General features: G+C 38.1%; 1 protein-coding gene and 2 long non-coding RNA genes across 3 annotated transcripts in view; 1 reads left to right on the top strand and 2 right to left on the bottom strand.

Annotated features, from left to right (window-relative positions):
• LOC138043483 (uncharacterized) overlaps nt 1-25,000 on the bottom strand; it is a 97,039-nt gene that overhangs the window by 33,342 nt on the left and 38,697 nt on the right. The gene's annotated exons all lie outside the window — the stretch shown is intronic.
• The window catches only part of LOC138043479 (homeobox protein Nkx-2.5-like), a 12,584-nt gene continuing 5,904 nt past the window's right edge, over nt 18,321-25,000 (top strand). Inside the window, exons 1-2 of the mRNA XM_068889766.1 lie at nt 18,321-18,447; nt 21,575-21,679. Of these exons, the coding sequence (XP_068745867.1) occupies nt 18,330-18,447; nt 21,575-21,679 (223 nt within the window). The 5' untranslated portion in view covers nt 18,321-18,329. The remainder of the gene's footprint in view (nt 18,448-21,574; nt 21,680-25,000) is intronic.
• LOC138043481 (uncharacterized) overlaps nt 20,788-25,000 on the bottom strand; it is a 7,292-nt gene continuing 3,079 nt past the window's right edge. The window contains exon 2 of the long non-coding RNA XR_011131269.1: nt 20,788-21,729. This is a non-coding gene — a long non-coding RNA (uncharacterized lncRNA). The remainder of the gene's footprint in view (nt 21,730-25,000) is intronic.

Raw genomic sequence — 25,000 nt, 5'->3', positions numbered from 1 at the left:
ATAATAACAGATCATTCCGTTTCTCTCGCCTTTCCTGTTACTGAATGAATATTCAAGTAGAACAGACGAGATCTAACCTTGCCTCTGCCGTGTTGAATTCGAAAATAAGGCCGCGCGCGGTTGTGGGATACGGAGTTAAAACTTTTTCTCCCCAGTCCTCCGAATTACGTCATCAGATCACCTGGCGGCGGCTACTACTACTACTACTACTACTACAACTACTACTACTACTACTACTACTACTACTACTACTACTACTACTACTACTATTACTACTACTAGTGTTGGGAGGAAGAGCACAAGGGAACACTTCGTGACGCTTATAAAAATTGGTGTACGTATATACGAGATATCGGATCGGTGTAAACTTGCTTCTACTGGCTAGGAGCTCGTGATCGAGTTGATCTGAGCTAAGGGTACCATAATATTCGAAAAGTCTATGTTATTGTATTTTGAGATTCCTCTTTCACTTTTGGTTGCGGGGGAAACACAGTGAGGACAGGACAGATAATTTACCTTTGAAGCTAAAAAAAAAATCATTTTACGATCTGCTCAGTGGTTCCTTTGAGAACAAATGTCGGACAATGGCCTACCTGGTAGGTACCTGGGTGCCACTGTTGGGCTTATAAACCGGCCTTCATTGGTCAGTGTGATATCCCACTCAATATGGGTAATAATCAATATAAATTCCTAGGAAAATGCCGAACTCCACAAAGTTAGAAGGTGGCGGGGCAACAAACAGGAAAGGAATTCCTGAAACGAGTGCTAGTTCTTTGGTCAAAAAATATCTCTGTTCCAAGGAAAAGCAAGCTAAAAAGACGTTTGCCCTTTCGTTTCTACAGTACTACATGTACATGACGTCTGGAGAATATGAGAGTCATATTTACTTCGATGTCCAGTTTCATTGAGGGAGATCAAACAAGAACGTAGCAAATCGAATTGATATGACCGTGCGAGACAAGGAAGACGTTCTTTGATTTTGTTAGTGACAGTACACCAACCGGGAAAGATAAACAAAAAACAGCCAACAAGCCAGGAAACACAGATAATTTAGGGCAGGATTTAAAGACGACCACAAACATATCAGTATCATGTAAAATCATGTAGATTTCGACTTCCTTAGAGAATATCGCCGAAAAATGAAGAAAGAGACAGAAAACCCGAAAACGAAAATACCGAAAGTGAATAACGTCACAAAATACTGAGATAGTCAAGAAATTCTATGATTTCTTGATTTAAGGACGTTCGCGCCCATTGCTACTGCGCATCCTTACAGCGCACGCAAATTCACATGCGGCGTCAGGCATCGAGCGCGCGCTAAGTACTAAAGTGAAGAATGCAAGAATTATTTTTCACAAATACCCTAATTTTTTTTCCGTTTGTTTGAATTTGTTCATAGGTATCCCGCAAAGCGAATACCAGAACCATGGATCTTTCTTCTGCATGCAAAAATAAGAGCTATGGAATCGAAATTGCAAAATACAAGAAATCTGTAGCTTTCTTCTTTGCAAACGCTGCTATCCACTTGACGTGAATTTTGTGGAAGACAGAAAAAGACGACGGGCGGCTCAGAAGTTTAGACCTAGTGCCTTAGACTAAGCACTCGAGAAACAGCCCTCTCAACACCAAGGTGTTACTCTTTAGAGAGCTCGATACGGAATCTCTTCATTCTATACGACCCACGCATCCTGACTATTCTTACTATTCTAAGGTATCAAACGAATGGGATTCGGGACAACTTCTCTTAAAAGTCTCATGTAAGTTTCATGGTCTGTTTTGCCTGTCGAGGTGGTCAAACTCTTACACTTGTAGTTTTGTACGGTTCGCTTACAGTGTCAAACAATGAGTGCATGCAAGAAAAAACGATACACTTTCACAATATCTATTCAGACTATAAATGAATTAGTTCATTTTGCGGCCATACACGTTTACAAAATTGGAGTTAAGTTCTTTAAGGTGTGGTCAATGTGACGTCATATCGATATGATCTCATGCAAGAGGCAATGTCGCAAAAGATCCACGAGGTGATCCGCGGGCGACGGTCTTGTCCCATTGCGGCAAATGAGGGCATTGATACTCTCCGTTAGTCCATAAACCATTTCATCCTGGCATGAATATTTATACCTCCTTTATTAGAAAGACCATTGCACAGCACGCATAAGCTACAACCTGCTACTATCAACTCGCCCAATGAACATTTCTTCTTGGCTCTGTGTACCGCGGGGAAAGTGTGTCATTAGTGACTTTGGCAATGCTATCTTAGGATTTTCTTTTTCTTTTTCCACTTTATTTTTACTTTATTTTTGTTTTGCTTTTTTTGTTTTTTGTTTTAGCTTTCATCTCTCGGAGATACTAGCCTATTTTGGCTACTCTTAAATTCGAGATAAAATGAAGTTTGATGCATGTATGCTTAAAAGACTGTTTCGGAGCCAACATGCATAGTGCCAAAGTTTCAATGGACCGCCCATTTTCATGATTAATGTTAATTATAAGCAATTGAGGCGATTAAAGATTACATAGCTTTAAGACAAAACCCTGTTGCCACCCACTGCACTAACAACTCAACAATGCCAACAGGAGGGTGTTTTTCTCTACTGTTCTCAAGACGCCTTTCCGAAAAAACTGAAGTATCGGTCTTCAATCGGAAATAAAATACTGTCGGAAACGGCTATCATAACATACAAGTACTGCTAAGAAGTTTTCTTTTGAGTGGTCTCTAAAGAAGTCTCAAAAGCTCGATTCTTCACAGGAAAAATAAACACTGCTGCGCCGTTTAAGTGTTGCTATAACCCTTTTGTGAAAATGAAATACACAAACGTTTTCATGTTGTAATACGTGTCAACTTTTTTAACCTTTGGGCTAGCGTGTGAATCGGCACAGACAACAAAATACGCTGAGGCTAAGGTTAAGCAATCAAAAAGCCAACTGAGGTGTTTGACACATGTAACTAGCGAATTACAATGGAGATATCCACTTGTGCAAGAGAGTAAACAACAGCCAATACAACAAGCACTCTTCTTGATGCCACGTTTATTTTGGATTTGTAATGCTGGTTTCTTGTTTATCATGCAGTGGTAAGAGTGGTAATAAGGCACTCGAAATGTTTCCATTTGCGAAAGGTCTGTTTGAGTGTTAGGTGGTTTCGATACGAACTGATGCTGATCCAGATTCTTAAACATCTTCTTTCCTGAGTTATCGTGCCAGATAAAGATAAAAACAAAAGGCTTAAATTTGTTTTTCCCAAGAGTATTGGGCTCCGACTCAGAGGCGTAATATGGAAAGGTTGAAAAATAATCTTTCTTTAGAGCATGATATAGTGCTTCATCCTGTTTAAGATAACTTGGTATTGAGTGTTTTTCTGAAAGCATCCACTCAAAGCAAATGAGTTGGTTAAAAACTCTCACCAGCAATGACAGTAGGATCAGAAATAGAAATCTCTGAAATCGGTCTACTACACACGCAACTGACGTCAATCAAGAGCTGGTTCTCTATTCTAGTGCTTGACGCCCCCACCAGATGACTAAGATCCAACTGACAAACCGTTTAATATCTATCAGCTATTGTGTAAACGCAAAACAAAAACTTCGTCATTTCTTAAGAGGCTTTTGCTATTAAAAGACTTTGCAATAAGCTGTTATCCAGTATCCTCGGTTTTGGTCTTATTCAGGACACACGCAACTATTGTGGGAAGGTTTTCAATAATGCGCCTATCTGATGGAATGCATGTTGGAAGAAACAAGTCACGCCATAAAACGCTATATTGTACATAACTTAATTTGGCGTTCCTTCGCTTGCGTGCAGTCGTTTGTTTTGATTGTTGTTCACGTCGCAACATTGAAAGCACGCAATGTAAATCGTGATCGTCTTCATGATATACTCACGAATACCCTTGAGTAGCTCACGCACATCTGCGACCTACAATTAACAATCACTAACGGTTAAAATAAAACTATCTCATATATTTTGGCCTAAAATCAGTATTCCATCCAATACATTTCTACACCATGCTGGACTTGAGATGCGCAAGCAAAAGATTATCATCGCTTCAAAAGTGAGGTCAAGAATCGCTTGACCTGCGATTGCGGGAACGGCAAATACACGCTGTAGTGACAAAAGAACGAGAACTGGAACGAAAGTTTATACCGGACCATTTTAATGACTGCTTCTTCGTTTAACTACACAAAAAAATACTTAAAGGCCAGTGACACGTGAACGCTTTTCACCTACTTTTGTTTCTAGTTATCTAGAAAATCTCCCCTAGAATTGACCCCTGTACCATAAAGCAAGGTCTTGATAGTGTTACTACGTACGCAGCAATTTTCATATCCGAAAGAGTTACAAAAAGAAACAGTGCGTTCCATGAGCGAGTAGTGTCCTGCATTTCTCATTTCTCTTTAATGAAAATAACCAGGAAGCAAGGTCTTGAAACACCGAAAAATGTTCACTCAGCTAAGCGAGCTGAATATTCCGCATTGCCATTACTGCCTTGAATCATTTTAATGAAATATCCGTCATTTTGTCACGGTGTGTTGATTGAAATCTCAGATTAGTAGGGTTACGATACCTCTCACAACGACGTCACATTTAAAGGTGCAATCAAAGCACAACAAATACTCTCATTCCAGTACGATAGCTTGATTGTTATAGTCGACAAGTCCATGACAAAGATTGCTCTTGATTTTAAAACTTACGCCGAAAGTAATCAACTCGAACGTGATAGAGAGAGGTGGTATTACCGCACATTGATATCGCACCTTAATTAAACCCTCAGTCAATAAGCCATGGATTCTCTTTCTGGATAGAGCGTTTTGAAAACGGGGAACGGAGAGGTAATACAAACGAAATGTGCGATCTATAATAATAATAATAATTATTATTATTATTATTATTATTATTATTACTATTATTACTATTATTATTATTATTTTGACCACCACGTTAAACAATGAAATAGGCGTAAGAAATTGGAAAACCATTCTTTAACTTAGAAAAGGATTTCTCAAAGTTAAATGTCTAATTATCCCCGCAGGCACAACCAAAAATGTACATTGTAAACCGATTAGCAAACGGGATATCCTGTTTGAGTAAATTTGCAATTTGATGTCTTTTGTCACTGGCTAATTGAAAAACTCTGATTTTCAGTTTGAGTGAGTTTAATGATGAAGCACGGCGATTCTGACAAGAGATGTACCCTAAGTTATTTTTTGAAAGTCAGATAACCGACAACAAGAAATTAAATTTGCCTTAAACTATTTTTCTTCCTTTTTGGTCAGTTGCTTTTTGTGAGAAAGGTTCATCTGTAAAGCCTCTCGTCATAATCTTCGAGATCTTTTAATTCTCATGATTTCTATTTAGCACAAGGTCTTAAAACGATTTTACTGGAAAAATTACAATTTCCCTCATTCTGATTCAAATGCAAACTGACTTGTATACTTAAAAGCAAATGACTAAACAATTACCACAGGAAAGTAACATGGCTTTTGCCCGGCATATTGTTTATTTGAGGTCCTAGATTCTACTGAAAACACAAATAAAAAAACATCACGAAGACGAGGTGGATATCGATGAATTAAAACCGAGACGAAGTCGAGAGTTTTATTCATCGATATTCACCAAGCGTGAGGTGAATAATTGTTTGAGTATAATTACAAAGGCGATTACTTGAAAAATATGCATTTCTTAAATCAATTAAATTCTTCGTCTGTCACCTCAAGTAAACGGCTTGCGGCCATTTTAAAAAAAAAACGTTAAGGTGATAATCGCGTAATAATCAAGTGCAACCAATCAGCGCAGAGAATTTTCAATAATCACCTACGTAATTATACTAACAGATATTATTAAATTCTCAACCTCGGTTAATGCATTTTACGTGCTCTGATTGGTTTCTTCTTCTCGGTTATCAGCTCATATACTTTAATTCGTTTGACCTTATACGGCAAACGATTGTGCTAAGCGTTGCTAAGCTAAAATTATTTTCTCCGGAAAGCGAAATTTCTTTCCGAATAAAGCAAAACGAAAAAGTGGAAAGGAAAGTTTCGTTTTGTGGAAAGTTTCGATCAATTCCGACGTTTAGAGGTACGCGAAAAGGTAAGAAATGTTTTTGTGTTGAGTCTGCGTCTGTCTGGATAATTATTAATCATTCCATGAGCGCGCGTTGGATATGAGATGATAGATAGCGCCAACGAGGCGCGTAGCGCCGAGTTGGCTATAATCATCTCATATCCAACACGCGCGAGTGGAATAATTGTTTTATTAAAAAATGCCCCCAAAATACAGAAAACTAGACTACAATAAAAATAAAAAGACCCAAAAAATCACGCGTATGCTTGCCGTGTTTGTAGATCATGGTATAATGGCTCATAACTCATGATGGCTTAGCCAATCAAAACTCTCGAATTGCATTATCCAATGATCCAGTTTTTAATAACAACAATTATTCCATTCGCGCTTGTTCGATATGAGACTGGTTATAGCCAACTCGGCGCTACGCGCCTTGTTGGCCATTTACCATCTCATATCCAGAGCGCGCTCATGGAATAATGGTTAATTGTTATATAGCTGAGTTTTTTCCCCCAGCAGCGCGCGCTCTCATTCATTACATGAGGTCTCATGACATCTAACAATAAAACTGTTTCCCGCCAAAAGTCTCTGAGCGGGCAACAGTGCAAAATCTATGACGTCAGAGGGTAACAGTGCACTGTTACCCGCGAATGTTGACCGACGACCGCTGTTGCTGTTGCACGTTTTTCTTTTTGTGCTATATAACAAATCACTTACTGACTGGTCCCTAGGGAAACAGTTCATTTTGTTAAAAGCACTATTTTCTTGATAACACGTTCAGGCTGAGATTAACCAAAATTTTAAGAACATATCCAGGCTGAGAGTCTTTATTTTGCCCATACGTTGTTTTTTTTTTCTTTATTCTTTTCTTTTATTTGTTTGTTTCTTTGTTATTTTTTTGTTTTTGTGAGTAGTATTGCTGGTTTTCACTCACGTGATCAACAGCCATGTTTTTCAACGAAAACAAAAGGAAGCGTTTGCATAATAATAGAGTTAAATTCCCGGAGGATTTGGTCGGGGCACCAACATGGCCGCCTTTTCTTTCTTTAGGGGCACCAACATGGCGGTCGTGACGTCATGTGAAAGCCGAGATTACTTAAACTAAATAAAGGTAAAAGAACTGTAAAACTGTAACAGGACAATGAACAGTTTTTGACATATGAACTTTTCAAACATCATAAGAACGCTTTCAGGCAAAGAGGAATTTTCAGCCTCAAACCCAAAATTAGATGTTCTTATAAAAAAAGAGTGCAAGGCCAAATTCTACACATTTCTTAAAAAGACACCCAAAGAGTGACATTTATTCATACATCACACCAGAACTCCTGGATAAAACTTCCAAAATATGGAATGGAAACACGCAAACGGCAAGTAAACAAATTTCCGCCACTCGTGCTATTGAATTGTATCCTCTGAATCAGATAGGTCAACAACAATTGTTCGGGATATTCTCAGCAAATCATAAGCACAATGGCAAAATGTGGTTTTCACCACTGACCATTTTCCCTCTCACCCTGAATTATTTTTCGTCTCTATGTCCCAATTGTACTGTGTATGTATGTGTAAGTTTTCCACATATTTTTAGGAAAATGGACACCTCAGTGAATTCAGGAAGACGGTTTCAAGACAGGCATGGATGGAAAAACACAGTCAACCCTAAAGGATATTAAATTCCGAATGAGGCTTAATGATTTCGCGTAATGTGAATAGTGAAATAACGTGTCTTTGTACCAATTGCGCGATGATAAATTTACTCTAATAACAAAGCCCTATGCATAAAATCAGGAGCGGCGGTTTTGATCGTCCTTTTGATGGAACATAAAATTACAACTTGAATTTTGTAACCTTTAAAAATTTTATTGTCATGCGTTGTATTTGAGATCTTTCATAATGCAGACCAAGGGAATATTGGTGTCCCTGCCCGTGCAATTCGGTTTTGGTGTCCACGAAAATTCTGTAAACTACAAACACAAATAACTATTGCATTGAAAGGATGCAAAAAGTCCAATGAAGTTAAGGACGTTCTCGCCAAAATCTTTATACGGTGAAATTTTCTTCATTTCTCTCCTAGAGTAAGGTCATAAAGTACTTACTCCAAAAATAAAAATAAAAATTGGCGGTCACCGACTATGGCAGTGGAAAAATGCCTTAAGGTGATTCCTTAGTAATAGAAGTTGTCGTAAGATTTTTTTAAAACTTTTCTCGATTGTTCCCTATATTATGGTGATTCGAAATGTGCAATCAAAAAAGTAGGTCACCAGGCTCGTTTGAGAGACATAACTTGCTCAAGTTACTCATTTAAGCATTGCGCCTTCATCTATCAAGGACAAGTTTATTCCATCGGTTCAGGCTACGTTTTGCAGGAACAGGAAGCACAGCTTTGACGTAATTCTTGAAATAACAAAACAGGTGAATTGTGTTGCTCAAAAGGAATAATTTAATGTTTGTTTTATGGCACAGGCACAAGTCTTAAAAAGGCACTGACTACGAATGTTCTTCGGGTGCGTGATCTCGAGGAGACAATTTTGTGTCCACGAGTGATGGCTACGAATACTATCTTTCCTGTAACTTTTTTTTCAGACGTAAATTTTTTGTAATTTTTTTACAGCGCAAAGAAGATCAGTAAGAGAATAAAATTATGCCAAAAAAAAGATAGGTCACCAACCTCGTTTAGGAGAAAACAGAAAGCAAATCAAGCTCGACCCCTCGACAACACGTCTCCCCGATAGCGCGGTTTCACTTTCACTGTCAAACTTAAATGTTCTTTAGCATCATCAAGGCTATCACTCGACTTTTTGTTTTGTGAGAGTTGAAAAAGTTTCTTGTTTTGCTCTTTACTGCTGTGCTCTGAAAACGGCCATTCTTCTTTATAGCGAGCTTTCCCTCGCGAAAGGTCGCCATTTTGAAATGTTTTTGGCCACGTTCGATATATCAATATTCACACATGGGTACGAGTCTTTATGGTTTAATTTAAACATTTTTTTGTTTAGAATATCCGTTGAGACTTGTGAGACAAAGAGCCATGAAATTTGACCATAAAGCCTCTTAGCCATGCCTGAATACGAACGGGGCTTACGCTGTGTTATGCGCAGAACAGGATGCGCAGTGCAATACTAGGGAATCACCTTAATTTCGATAAATCGGTCATAATAACGAGATGTAGCGTCATCTGCTCATCCATCGAAAATCATAAGAATATACTGTTACAGTGAAGGTTTCCGTGCATAGGTTTTTAGGAGTGGGATTTTTAGATAATTGCAGGCCACTGGGGATGTCGTAAACAGTAGAGTCCTTCCTCGACGAGGGTTTTCGTATGTAAGCTCTACCCGTTGCAACCACTTCCGGAATTCGATGGCATGGCACAACAAAAGAAAAAAAAAAGATAACTTCTTACGGTGGGATTTTTTTCATTTTATTATATTTTGTAGATAGTAAGTAAAGTACGTGATTCATGATTAAAAACATAGGGGCCACCAATGATCTAAACGAGTAAAATCGATGTGATGTTGCAAAGCTGTTGGAAAATTTTGGTTTGTCACGTTTTTGCGTGACCTGTCGGGGAAGGACTGGAACCCAAGAAAGTATCCATCTTTGAAAGGACGAAAGGTTTTTATTAAAAAAAAAAACTTTCTCGAGCATAGCAACGAAGTTTCAAGCAGACGCCATCATCATTTGGTTAGTGTTTTGTATAATATCTCTCCATTGCCGTCATGCTTATCTTCTGGAGTGTGGTTTTTGTGAAATTTAATCGGTGGCTGTTTCCACGCGGGTCCGCACTATTCAAGCGGACGAGGACGAAAATACAGTTCTGCTCTATTTTCACGAAAGTAAAGGAAAACAACCTCAAAAACATGCACTCGTTTTGAACTTAAGTTCGTAGGGTAAAAAAATACAGCCACATTAAATTTACGCAACTATTCGTCCACGAGTTTTCTAAACTGTCAGCCACTACACTATTCTAGAGCTTTTTCCACCCTCCCGCTCACTTTAGCGTTTCATGATGATTCGGAAATAAATGTGCCATTCTTTTGCCGGCCTGGAATCTTTTCCCCGGCGTTTTTTGTCGCCATGTTATTTTCACTAATGCTTGAAAAGTATTTATGAAAGTCAAGTAGACTAGTGCACGACTGAACAAACAACGCGAATATCAGACGTGCAGTGGTCTACTTGACTTTCATAAATATTTTAAAATCAATTTTGACTGATCACGATCTTCTCTGATCCACCACTGTGCAAGACTTATCGTCCACGGTTGTTGCAAAGGTTTTAAAACCTAAACTTCACTAATGCTCGAAGTAATGCGTGACATGTTACAGTCGCGTTACCTTCGAAGTAACGTTGCACACAAAATGTAACAGTTAGCGCGAACGTCCTTAAGTTGGTCAAATAAAAAAGAACTGTGACTTTAACAAAAAAAAACATAGCAGGTAGGGAGGGGAAGTGGATACCACATACTTTTCAAGTGGAAACTCGTGTAATTGACCCTTCAATGTTCCCTGAACTTAGCGGAATTGATCGTTTTCTTTGAATTGTTTTCCATATCACTCAAGTGCTAGTTCCCAAGTACATTCAGTATATTCGGTTTTGATTTCTCCCGGAAAAACATTTTTTGATTGCCTGACTTTGCAGTGTATGATTAATTTTCGCATGAGCTGCGAACACCCAAAAGATCTAACACTGAAAAGTAGGATTTCACGTCCAGAGACTTGCCAATTTTCGAGAAGCGTCAAGAAGGGTTCTCTTAATATTCTCTTTCCTTTTAACTTCAATTGTCTAGAAGTTCAGGAAAAAACAGAAGTGGCAGTGTGATTCTTACTCTGGTTCTCAAGTAAACATAAGCCCCTATGAAACCCTTAACTTAAGAAGAACACCAACGCTAACATCAATGCTGACAATTATTTGCAATGCTGGACACAATTTAAGTGTTACCATTAGCACGCCTGGCCACAAACTGAATGTTCCCCCTTTTGCGGTCATCAAACTATTTGAAGTATTTAAAAAAATTAAATTTACGTTAAAAGATTGTCCGCGATGCATTTTAGGATCATTTAGAATATAAATAACCTGTCCCTCTTTTTCAACAAAAGAATACTTTTAGAAAAAGCAGCATCAAATGTGTCTTTAGTTCCTGGCAAGGATAAGGAGGGAATAGTTTATTTACTGATCAGCAACGAGAATGTAAAAAGCAGATTACGGTAGGAAAGAATGCTGCCACGCGATCTGTCTGTCTGAAATAGTTACAGTTCTAAAGACCACAAATGTGAAAACTGTCTCGTGAGAAACTGAATGGAAAGAAACACATTTCGAGAAACATTCACTATCCATTTATCGTGTGGCAAGCTCCTTTTCTTGGTTTTCAAATAATTTGAAAAATAATAACCAAACATGCAGCAATCTTGACATATATGTACACAAAGGAATGAAAAGAATTTAGATTGGAACATTCTGCAGGTCATGGAAAGACAAGGGCTTTAGCGTGCAGTTCTTCCCTGGGCAAATTTAAGATAACAGAAGGATGCAATTGTTTGATATGTTGACTAACTATCCTTTTCTTTTGTAAAATATAAAACGATAGGAAAGAAAGAGGTTTCGTGATAACTAATTGATTGTACAAGGGATTAATAACTCAAAAAGGAAACTGTCACGAGCAGTTACAAACGTCAGAGGCTAATTTCGTTTAAACAGACCAATACTGCAGCGCTCAGGTCCGGTGTGGCGACAGCATTGACGTCATGGGCTGCTGGAAAGAAAACGCGAGTGCCTCGAGTCACGGAAACCTGTTTTTTTCACTTGGAATTTATCATCAGGTTGTAACATCACCAGGCAACACATTTTCAGCCACTCGCAACGACGGACAATGCAGCAATGCTGACTATCTTAAGATAACATGCCCCGGTGCTGGACAGCTGTTGGTGCAAATGCCACGAAGGAGAAGCTGACTTCCAACATGTTCCAAAGAGGAAGTTGTTGTTTTGCGCATAACCGTAACGATGTTCTTTAATTTCAAAACACCAAATGATTTATTACAAATGTAGCTAATTGAGGGAAGATACTTCGCTTAATCAGATTGTTCCTCTGGTTTGAAAGTGCATGCCCTTGTAAACAAAATATCGTGCACTCCCTGTACTGCTTGCTAATAACAGCTGATTACAGTTGCGGTTTGGCAGAATGAAATGACAATTTTAGATAGCAGCTTATCATTTAAATGACCTAAGCAATGACACATTTCCTACTGGCTGTTTCGACTTGTCCAAAGATGGAGACGGAAAATGAGGAATTCGTTGGCATAAATGCTGCTATAATCTTTGAACGGTAGCTGTTATTTGGAGATAATATTAAATACAGTTGTAATTTATTACGACAAACATATACCGTGATCTCTTAAAAACATTTCATGTGTAGCAACATTCCCACATCCTTGGTGCTTTGTGGTCCATATTTCCTCCAAAAGAAACACATTTTGTTGCCAATATTAACAGGACAAAAGTATTAGTTCGCTTTATTACTTCCGGAAACGAGTGGTCTACATATTATTAATGTCCCGTCATTAAAATTGTTCTCGTTCCTACGTTTCATCAGTTGTAACGGGACTGCATGTTTTTTTTTAAGATATATGTCACTAGTTGAAGAATATACTATGTGCAATTTGACTGCTGACGTATTTTTCTGAACTGACGTATCAAAAATTCAGTCTCATCAATAATTCGAAGACACGGGAGCAAATACAAGTACAAGTGTAGGGATAAAAGCTCACACAACGGATACACAATAGTTTAAGAGGAATCATGTGGTTATGCTTTCCTAATAAAAGCAGCCACGGTTGATTAAGTGAGTGATGCTGCTCAGAGCCAGTCAGCATATTTGTAATTCCAGCCTAATTCAGTCAGAACTAACGACTAAAATCTCACTTTGCCTTCATTAGATGAAGGGACAATACAATGAAGTCTAAGATATGCTTTCAGTGGTGTTAACCATGATGCGTTTTGGCAGCTCCCACCCTTTCAATACAATTTCCTATTTTATTTATAGATACTGTTAGCCATGGTATATTGTTCAAACCTTCGGCAAAGGACTTGAAATCTAAGTGTGAGAATTGCAAAGCTTTGAAGCAAACCTATTACGTGAAAATTCAAGTGACACTGCAGAGCTCCATTTAATATACAATTGGTGATTCTCGTCATTCGGCGTGAGCAATTTTGAAGCGGAAATTTCCTACAACAATTTCCACCAAACGGTGCACGTGAGGCCGATAGGATGCACGGTTCACCGGTGCATAGTCCCACAAATTTGCATATGCAGTTCAAGGTTTGCACTGTCTTGACCAAAAACACACACCAAAGTCCAAATATTAAGACATTTCATCAAGAAACTTGACACCAGACTTGATAATTGAACTACCATCGATCAATTCTATGTAAGTAAAGAAATCCAATTTATAAATGGATCAAAGGAATTCACTTGAAAGGAATAAAACTGATACCAACGAAAACTACATCCGCGAAGAAAAATTCTGTAGTTTATGGTTATATTTGTAATACTACGAACGCTTATAAATTGTTTTTTTTTTTAATGTTGATCCAAAGCCAAGACAAAAGAGGAAACAACTGCACAACACAAACCCGAAACAAAACAAAAGATCACTGAGCTGTGTTGACAATTCTTGAATGGTAAAAAAAATGTTAATAGTGGTGACTCTTGCAAGGTAAACAGCCATTACACATCCGCAAACAGGCTCGCTTTATGCCTTTTGAACTATTCCTCTTGATGACTTGTTGTAGGCATTGCCCTATGACATTTAAGCGACTGACCGCGAATACAACTGATCGCTCACAGCAGAGTACTTACAGTAATCCCTCATTTAAATTTGTCGGGATGTTTTGTTTTGCTTACATTAGTATTTTCAAACCAAAACTCGGGCCAAAATTGGACAATAACCAAGGGACCTAATCAGAAATCGATAAAGCTCCCACAAATGGCTACAAATTCAACACGTAAATTTCTGTTTAAAAGACGAGAAGTGAAGCGAATGTTAAATCTTCCCTGCAACTATCCAAAAACATTGAAAAATGACTGATCGTATTCCTTTCTCCATAATTGAAAATTTCACAACCATGAGAATAAAGCTCTCGACGGTTTTTTTAACGACGTTCATTCGATTATAGCATCCAGGCATATATATCACACAAGTAGTGCCGTCCTCAAGTAAGTAACCTTTGTTACCGTGCGAATTTGTTAGCACACTGAACAACGACCGGTTCAGAAAAAAAGACCCTCATTGAGTAAAACGTTTACTCGTCCGAAAAGGTTCGTTCAAATGAAAGAATCAATCTGCCTAAAATTCACATTAATTGTAGTGATTGTTATCCTACACTTAAATATTAAGCCGCGGCATGGGAAAGCAAACATCCAACATTATTTGAGAACGAATTTCCTAACTTAGTAAGGGAAGCAAAACTTGACAATCATTAAAAATCACCTTCTTATTTACTACGCTACTGCTGTCAGTAAAAGAACCGACATCGTGAAGATCGCAGTTTCAAGTTTGTTTTGAGAGCTGGCATGTCAGCAAGGTATTTTTCGATAGTTACCTTCATGAAACACGTTATTGAGCCAGCAGGTGTAGAGCTCTGTTTGTATAACGACTCACTAGCCAAAAATCAGTTACAATTAGTTGGAGTCACTTATTTATAACGTCTAGTGCTTTGCAGTAGTTTGACGTTCACGACTAGGGAAACCCAGCACTGATTCTCCTTGCAAACTAGGCGCTGTCATGTAAAGCGTGTTTGGTCTCGAAATACCGTATTGCACGGGGATAATTACAGCAAGAAGATATTCAAAGAAAGCCTTGATTTCCCCTTTGAAACATAAATACACGGTACCTGTCCAAGTACTGAGAGGATGAGAGGAGGTTCAACGCGTATCTTTGGCAGAAATAAACCTGCCAATCGTTTTTTTTTTTTACTTCAAGAAGGGAAGCATTTCGAGAAATCGCATGCACCTCACAGGATACTTCCACAATAAAGGCCGAAATATCTCTCTTCATTAGAAATTACCAGCCCAGAGATTTAATTTAAACAGACTGCTTGTTGGCTTTATCATTACATTTACTCTCCACCATTCTGTGTACTGTGTGAAAGAAATGCTTTCAAGCGAAGAGAATGTGCCACCGTCCGCTTAAAATGGCCGCGACTGATGCGTTCGAAAATGATACATTAAAACTTCTGTAAAGGATTTTACCTTTATCATTGAATGGAAGTTGGCGAACTATGTCAAATTAAAAGTTGTAAAGCAATATCCACAGAAGATATCCAGATAGCGGACTTCCAACCCATTTTAAGAGATTCGTAAACTTGACAGCAACGAAAAGCGGATTTCAAGAACGGTTGCAAGGAGTTTCCTTTACAACAAAGCAAACGAGGACTCACCAGCAAACGGCAAGCTCAGAAATCCAAACAGTCACAAATAAAGATGGCTGTCCTAAATGCCTCTCAACATTTATACAACAAAATTCACTTTCTATTACCGGTCTAAAAAAAGCTATGGAATGCGACACTGTCCTAGAGACGAAAGTGACGAAAGTAACGAAATATTCACCAATAAATTTGATACAAACAAAGAAATTTAGACAATTAAAGTAGCATTTTTCCAGCTCAAGTCTTTCACGTTTGATAAACAATTTTGCCTCGTGGAATAAAACTAAAATAAAGTGGAAGTATCCGCACTTTTTGCCTGTAGTTTGGATTTTCCATTAGTACCACAAATTCTATTGGCGGTAAATTGCAAGCTCAAAAAACATTGCAATTATTAATCCCAAACGAACGCTCAATGATAATTTTTTCCAGATTTTTGCGGGATTCATTTTGTTTACTTCTTTCTTTGTGATACGAAAACGAAAAATCGTAGAAAAATGAGATCTCCTTGTGCCTTGATACAAAGACGTTATGACAAATAGCAGAAAGAGTGCGCATGAAAATTGCATGATATTCACCAGAAACGCAATGGGTTGAAACACACTCATCTCTTTGTCCATATTTCCCAGGCTCAAATCAAATCAGGGCTAACATTTTTTTTTGTCCTTCAGATTTCCATCCTTCATTTTTTTTTTCATTCTGCTTCTTGTGTCGTAATTTTATAAACACGGCTCCGAGAGAAGTTTTCGCGAAAGTACGTCTGAAAAAAATCCTAGCAAATGATCATTTGTATAAGTTGTAAAACATTTTTGCTCTTTTCTCTGTGCGCTAAGATGGGAGGGAGGTAAAAGACTGCAATGGCTGGAAGAGCACACTCATTCTTGTGACAAAGTTACATACACCAATAACTTGAGAAATCTGGACAAAATTCTTAGAACTGACATTTCCGTTTATTTTTGTTTAATTATCTTCATCTTTGCCCTTTGACATCAAAATAAAAGCAAGAAGAATTAACAGATGAAAAAGTGATATTCTCGAAAGCAGTAAAAACACGTTCGCAATTTGAGACAAAAAAGTAAAAGTGAGAAACGGCACGCATGTCAGAATCCTACAATGGTCACTTTATTTTTATATAATGCGACAATTCAGCAAGATTTCAAACGCACCTGTCAAAACTTAAAAACCAAGCGAAGATTGAAATTTTCCAACAGTACGTTCTTGCCACAACAAAACGGAAGCTTTTTTACGAGATCATCACGCCTGAGGTCGTGAGTACAAATCAACCGATGAAACTCTTTATTGGATTTGATAAATTTCATGACCCCAAGCAGTGCTCCAAGAAAACGGGAGCTATTCATTTAACTAAATGTGTGATTCCATACGCTACTAAAAATATCAAGGTGATGATAACTAATAGATGCTTAAGTCTGAGGCTAAATAAATCAAGTGAGCTGTTTTTCAGATCTACAAGGAAGCTCCACGCGTGCAAAGCAACCCTTAACCTTATGATTGCCATGCAATGTGAGAAATAATTTGCAATGATGCACGTCGGGACGCCTTCCTTTAACATTTCCGGATGGCCTTGAGCAGGGTAATTGACTATAACCACTACACCATGCATAACACCATTACTGAAACACTTGACTTTCCACTGTTAAAATACTGACAGTAAATGTTCATGAATTTCGATGAACACTGAGAAAAGGTCCTTGCTTTATAGTATCTCAGCTACTTTTCGATACCTTAAACATCGCAGTAACTTAGTAGCTGTTTCAGTGTCCTCAGACAACGATAATGGATCCCATGAGCCAACAAGATAAACTGAAATCTCGATTTTAGTTTTCATTTTTTATCTGATCGAGGTATCAGGATTTTTATTAAGAAATATAATGTGCAAAAAACGGTGTCAGGTCCAACTAAATATTTGAAGGTTACTTATAATTCTAAAGAGAACTATCAAAGAGAATCCAAAACTATCCAGATACAAAAGCGACCTTTTCTGTCCATTAAGGCATTGAATTTCGGAAATTATTGCTCAGACAAAATAGTAAAAATGCCACAGTTGGTGCTCAAAAAGTTCCTCTTTCGGGTCATGTATGCTACGTTGGCAAATTCACACATGAAGAAAAAGTAGCGTACTTTTACACTCGTTTTGGCGCAAGTTTTTAATGTTCTGATTTTGCCATGAGTATCCATGTGTATATGTGGAATTTTGTAGATGATTTGTAGCTTCTAAACTAAGGAGATCAAAAGTAGAGCATAATTTTTTTTATGAGGCGAAATGAAAACCAACCATCAGTCTTTCTTTAGTCAATCCACAAAACGATTTCTAACTTGACGACTGTAAAACGGTTTGAAAAAAGAAAAAAAAGAAAGTCCTATGGACTGGCACATCTCCACCTTTCGCTAAAAAATAACGCCCTTTCTCTCTACTTCCCCTTCCTCCACTTGGGTAAAATTTTAGACACAGCAGGATACCTCTGGTGCGGTCAACACCTTTGCCACTTTCCATCATTTAATGTCATTTAGTTGGTTTATTGACTAAGCTTCCTAGCTCAGCAGGATATTGGCGTCGTTTTCTTTTTGGTGTTTCTGGACCTCACTGATTCATCTTGGTCTTTAATCGAGTTTGACAATGTTTGATAATGACTTATATGCCAATATCCCATTACTTGACCTCGGACTTTGTCAACAATTTCCGTGCATGGCACGTGCATCTTTATGGACTCAAAAACAATGATAGAGGAATTGCTAGGTGCATTAACGCTAAAAACACAAGAATTTTATCTATAAGGAGATTAAAATCGTCAATCCCATTTTTTTAAACCTTTAGCCCTGTAATCCTGAGAATTTAACTCTATGAACAAAAAAGGCATTCTTGAGCTTACTACCTGGGCAGCCATTGATCTAAAAATATATTGTGTATTATCGATCAAAAACCATCCCAGGAAAGCATTTTCTTCCAAAGAAAAAGTAGGTATATGGTATTTGTATTTTGTAACATAACTCAGGACTTTAAAATATATTTCGGATTTACGCACTCGAATTGACAGGACCAGTAGTACCTAGACCCTTTGCTTACTTTTGAGAGTGATTTTTCTGGAATACCCAAACTTGTTTTCATATGCAGGTAAGTTTACAAAGGCCCCAAATGCATTGACCTCTCCTTATAACTTGAGAAAAGATCAGTTAAGTAAAAAGGTGTCGAAAAATGCGAGAAAAGCCGACGCCGTCGTAGTAACATTTATGTCAGAAATTAACGTAATACAATTGTAACTGTTTTGGTTCAATTTGGTTGTGGTTAAGTTCCGTCAAAAAATAAGCGACACTTATGCTGTCGAAACCGAACTTCGCTTCGGCTTGAAGGCTGCAATTTCATAAGTGTGGACCGACTATGCCGAGCAGAAGGAAGATAGGCTCATTAACAAAGCAGCGTTTGTTATGAAAAATAAACCCATGGTACGATTTCTTAAGACCTGATACAGAATATCTCACTTTCCAAATTTCCGTCGCTTAAAGTGTCAGACATAAGAAGAAAGCAAAACAGTTTAAATATTTACAGAGCACCCAGCCCAACGAACAACGCCCTTCAGCTAGTCAGGGAGAAATAAAGAAATCACATTATTTCGGTATTTAACCCCAATACTTCCACGCAAACTGCCAAACAAAGAACGCGCGGTAACTCATAAGAAGCACAACAGAGTATACTGGATGCAAGAAATTGCGCCTCAGTGAAATCTGCACACGACCCTTTGGGTCCAAGCGTGCCCAAAACACTAAGCAAGTCACGAATCACTGCGCAATCGCCAGTAAACAACATGCTCCGTAAAATGACACAAAAGCAACTGGTTATATCGGCTTTTCGAAGACTCCAGTACACGCTAACTTGATGCACGTCACGCGATTTTGACGCAAACAACAACAGTGAACAGTAAACTCTGATTTTGAAACAACGCAAGATTTCAAGATAGTGACGCGCCAACTGACTTTGAAAGTAATAGTAGGTACCGAGAACAATGTCGTAATGGTTAAGAAGTTACAATTTCGGGGATCCATGTCCTCTTTTCCCTCTCATTTGAATGTATAAAGAGGATTGAGTTTACTTTTTATCTCACAACTGTAATTCCCCGATTCATACATTTCATGAGACAAAAGGTCGTTAGATTTACCAGTGCAAGACAAGTCGATTACGCACACTTGATGCGAGAGGGACATTAAACTTCAACATTTAACTCTAAATACGTTACGAACAAAGCTAAATCAACACAATGTGAAAACGCGTACACGTTTTGCTCAAAACGAAAAAGTCATATCTTGCTTTGCTTTGTTTATGGGCTTTTCAGTTTCTCTAATTACACTGATTTCTCTGAAACTCAGTTGTTTGTGAAGAACTATATCACCGCGAGTCAGTGCTTTGCCATCGAAAGGACCACTAAATTGGACATGGACCAGAGAAATAACAACAGCGTTGCTTTGTAAGCGGCATTTCATAAGGGCCCGAAGACCCGAGAGGGTTGTTCATTGTTTCGCCCAAGAACAATATCGCGAAAAAATCCAAAAATGGTTCCCTTTACGGAGTGTTTAATTTTGTGGTTATTTTGAACGGCAGTGTCGGTGTGTTGTGATGATTATAAGAAGGGGTTGGAGTGACTCAAAGTATTAGGAACAAACAAAAGCTAGACATCCTCAAAGGAACTTCCAGTATTAATAGGGTCCTTGTGTTCTTTTGGCACGCTTATTAAATTATGCTTCTTGAGTGAAGGAAAAAGAGGCCCGTCGACTTTTCGGTAGGTCCAATAACATGTACGATGATGTATGACTGGTAAAGCTCTGCATTCTGAGAAGAACATTAAACGGGTTTGAAACGTCAAAACGTCTATAAGTGATAGATGTAAAAGACCATGTTTCGAATACTACAAGTCAGGATGTGGCAACAACGAGGTCTCATGAAGTGTTGACTGCCAAACTGAAAAAAAAGTCAAACCGTTCGGTCCATGTAAATTAATGCTCGATTACTTTTGGAGAAGACACAGGACTGAGATCACCAGTATTTCGTAACTTCATAAGTTACGAAAAGCTTCAAATACACCGAAATGGGGTCTCGTGAATTAACTTCAATTACAAGCGCATAAACAGATTTGCCACTGCGAGTTGGGGCTGAAGGAAAAGCCGATATGTCCTTCAGCAAGTTCGGTTTTGTAACAATTCGCTTCCATTGTCTGTTTGAACAGACATTTGCACATCTGAAGGTTGGTTTACTAAATCAACTAATTTACGTTTAAGTGCTCAGAAATTAACAAAGGTCATTATGTCTCAATGGGTTGCAAAGAGTTTATTAGGTCGCAGTGTGTTTCACTTGCTTTTATGTTGCTTGTATATACTTGAAATCGTACTTGCACATATATTTTTAACAGAACTCAAATTCTTGTTAAACATCGAAGGATTTTAGTTGACTACGATTGCATTTCGCGTCTACTTCCTTACTCACGTTGAAAATTCAACCACTCTGCCATCGACTAATTGATTCATCAACTAAGCCCAAATGATAATCAAGATATCGAAATAAGGCTGTCTCTAGCCGAATTTCAAGACCAGCATCGACTGAGGGTTAATCATGCTAATCTAAAACAAAGACAATCAATTCCGCTTTCTTAATCGGTATTCAAGACCCTGCAGAAGGTAACACTGATTCCAGTAGAATAAAAGAGGCTTTTTTAATAGACCTCCAGGAATCAGTTGAGTTATACAACGGCAAAATGCCGCAATTCCCAAGTTGCAGAAAAAAAAATATATAAGCAATGCTCAATACAGACACTGGTCATTTGGCATTAAAAGACATTTTTCAGTTTCAGTGTGTGGATCATCAAAACCAAATCACCATCAGTTAGCAGAAAAATAACTAAACGACAGCTCCTGAACAACAATTTCCTGAGTTGTGGTTTTCCAATATATATTTAGCAAAACCCATTTCCCTTTAAATTTCATCGAGGTTGACTCGTCCCGGAGTGGGTGATGCCGTACTGCAAAGGGCCGCCCCCAGTTTTTTACCACAAAGTTTACAACGTGCTGTTTATTTTGTTAAAAATATCATTTTCTGACCACAGCAGATCTAAGCTGGCTACAGCCTGGGAAAAGACAGCGTTTTCAAGCCACTTCCTTTTCCTGGATGACATTTAAATCTGAGTTCTTGCATCTGGAAACAGAAATAGGTAAAAGCGGTCTGCTGGTTTACTGTGTTGGAGAGGCGTCCTTTCTTTTTCTGAGAAAGACAAAGTACGTATAAGTCCATAAGACCACTATCAACTCAAGCTTTAAAACATTGCCAGAACTCCGACTGAATGGAATTGAGGGAATTCCAAGACTTTAACTAGATATTGAAAACAAAAGGGCAAAAGCCAAATTCTGGCTGTGATTCAAGAAATAGGTGGTCAATTATAACTCGAAAAAAACAACACTTGCGCAAAAAAGTCACATTAATTATGTTTAGAAATATTTTAAAATAAGCTGGCACGCCTTATTAGAATCTGATGTGGCTAAAGTCTGGTTGTATTTTGACCGAAAACATTTTCTTTTGTCTCGTAAAAGAAATATTATTCTTCAACTGCCACAAGAAGATAATCCCCATCCAATCTACTTGGTATCGGCGAACCAAGCTATCGCCAAAACACTTCACATGCCAATTCGGCTGCCAATTATGTCTTGGCCAGTTGGGTTTATGCGCCAAAATCGAGTAGATTACTGTAACAATTGCCTTCACACACGTGTTTAAACCATACTTTTACCTCCCGCAACAAACAATTTTGTTAGTAATGTGATAAGAACGGGCGTTGGTAGCAGAAAACGCATAATACGCTTTTGTTTAGGAAGTTACTCCGATAAAGCAAAGAAGAGGGCTGTCGCGAATTCGCATAGAAACAGACAACAAAAGAATCGAAATGTTTAAACCCATGTAGGCTTTCGGATCAAAGCGTTTAGCAATTCGACTAGAGTAAAACTTCCCTTTTTTGAGAGAGAGAGAGAGAGAGAGAGTGAACAATAAACCAAGACAATAATAGATGACGATCAGTATGTTCTCACCAAGATTATAAGTGCGACCGTAAAAGACGAAAGTAGTAATTTATAAAAGACATGGGGTTCCCTGTTTGGAAACGGCATCGTAATTAAATACAAAGAATTCCAATTAAAAAAAATCACTTTTAACTCAGCCATCTCTTAAGAAGACATTGTTGGTGCGCAATAAGCTCGACAGGGTGTTCTCTTACACCAACACAGCCTCTTGCCTGCCCTTTGTTTTTCGACGCAGGAAGTCAAGTCACACCAAACCCCCTTAAAGGGTCTTTAAGTAGTTTGGATGGGGTCAGATAAGCTGTTACTACAGAATTGTCTGTTCTTCCGGAGTCATTTGGAAAGGATAAACAAAAGTGACGAGAAACAGGCCTTCGAAAAAAAAATTGTCCACAGCCAGAATAAATCACTTTGTAAACACGACTAAAATTTCATTATTTTTTTCTGCGTGTCAAATTTTACCAATGCTTTGGTGAAGATAAAAATGATGCAGCGGGAAATTGGTGAAAATCTCTACCAGTCAAAACTTTCGGGAAACTGCAAAATAGTGATTCAAACTATAAATCTAAATTGTAACACCGATCGCTTAGGTCATGAAAATGACTCAATAATTAACAAAAAATATTTCCTGCAAAATATTTCAGAGCACTGAGATACACGACGATTCCTCTTGAAACAATTTAATAAAAGTGGTTTAAGGAGTAAACAATTCTCTACGGCCATTTCTTGCCTCACTTCTTTCTACACTTCTTGCTAAGCACACTTCGGATTATCTTACCTGAATCCTGTTATCAATGCAATCGATCTTTGTATTTAAAGTAACTGACTCCTCCCTACCTACCTACTTGTCGTCAAGATGGCTATCTGCCATTCACTGCATAAATGTAAGCTGGTAAGTATTCAATTTCGATTCAATGCAAAAAAACCAACTAGGACCTCAATTCGGACCTTTCGTCATTAAAAAATATTGCCGCAACTAACGGCGTGAATGAAAGCACGCAAAACTATCTGTTAATAGAATAATCGAAGTGAGCACGTGTAGAAGTCCACCGATAGGGTCAACGATGACAACCGCTTATTTCCTTCTTTCGTCTAAAGAATTCTTTCCTATACGCTCCAGGCAAAAAGAGCGCATGACTCATTATTTATTACAGCCAACAAGTTCCATCCATACCAGCGAAAAATCACAGTCTGAGTTCGCGTGACTTTTTGGAGCTTTCGTGCCGTAAATCAAAGTTGTTAATGTATTCTTGACAAAAATGCTATCTCCGCAACAGCCCGAGGACACGAAACATAGCTTTCCTTTGAAAAACACATCCATTAGCTCAATAAGCGTTAATCACGCTTAGGATATCGAGGACTAGACGGCGTCATTTCCCTTTTAAAACTAATGTAGCGTGGCTAATATTGGGCCAAAGTTGACATGTCCTTTCCGTTTTCGCTCCACAGAGCTCAATAACCGTTCACGCTGAAGTGCTCCTTAAAGCAAATTAGCACAGGAATAAGAACTTTATTGCCAATTTTAGGCACAAATAAATAGATCAAGAGGAATATTTCCCCCATGATCGACTGACCAGGCTACAAGGCCAGACGAGGAAGAGTATTTTCTTCATTTTCGTGACCTTTAGCGCGCGCGCACTTTTTGCAATCTCATAATTATTCTGACTTTCAAAATATGTGGTCTAAAATTCGAATTAACAGCCATTTTAGGAAGGAAATTTATTTTACATTTTGATAGCACTTGGTTCCATAATTCATAAGGAAGCATATTAAAGAAACACAATCCATTGAAATGGATAACTGATTTTTTGAGTCCAATAAAAACTCCCAAGTACCACCTTTCTCAGTATGTTTTGATACCTTGAGTGACTCCTATTTGTCGCAATTATGGTCATCATTACTCATAGCTTTGGGCGCAATTCTTCTCGCATCCGTCAGTCCATGTATTACGAAATGAAAAAAAAAATCAACATGTTGGTTTTTTCATAAAATTACTCTCAGCGTACTTACGAACTTCATCTTCGTGCAATTTTTCGGTCAACAACCAGGAAGCCACAGAAATGGCTCATGAAAATCAAAAGCAAACAAACCCTGAAGTGACTAAATAGAGTAAACCAGATCACTTAATGTAATAACATATGACCCATTTACTGTCAGTCTAGGAAACTAACTTCAAAGCGAGGAACAAGTAAACAAGAAGACGAAATCCATGCTCAGAGAATCAAAAAAAGGCTTCTAAGGGAAAGACCTTTATCATGCCCATCTTAAAATCATAAATTTCACCTTAAATAACCTTGACCCCCCTTTTTGATTAAAGGCTGACAAATGTTTTCTGAAGGCTAATGGATTTTGTCAAATGGACAAATAATGGCATTCACAAAAGGAGTTTGCCAAATAAACGAAGTGGTCGCCTTTTGCATTTTTACTTAATGCAACGGGTACGTTCTATCAGCTCAAACATTTCC

Source organism: Montipora capricornis, chromosome 3 (assembly GCF_036669925.1).
Source record: "Montipora capricornis isolate CH-2021 chromosome 3, ASM3666992v2, whole genome shotgun sequence".
NCBI lineage: Eukaryota > Metazoa > Cnidaria > Anthozoa > Scleractinia > Acroporidae > Montipora > Montipora capricornis.
This window is presented reverse-complemented; position numbering and strand designations above follow the sequence as displayed.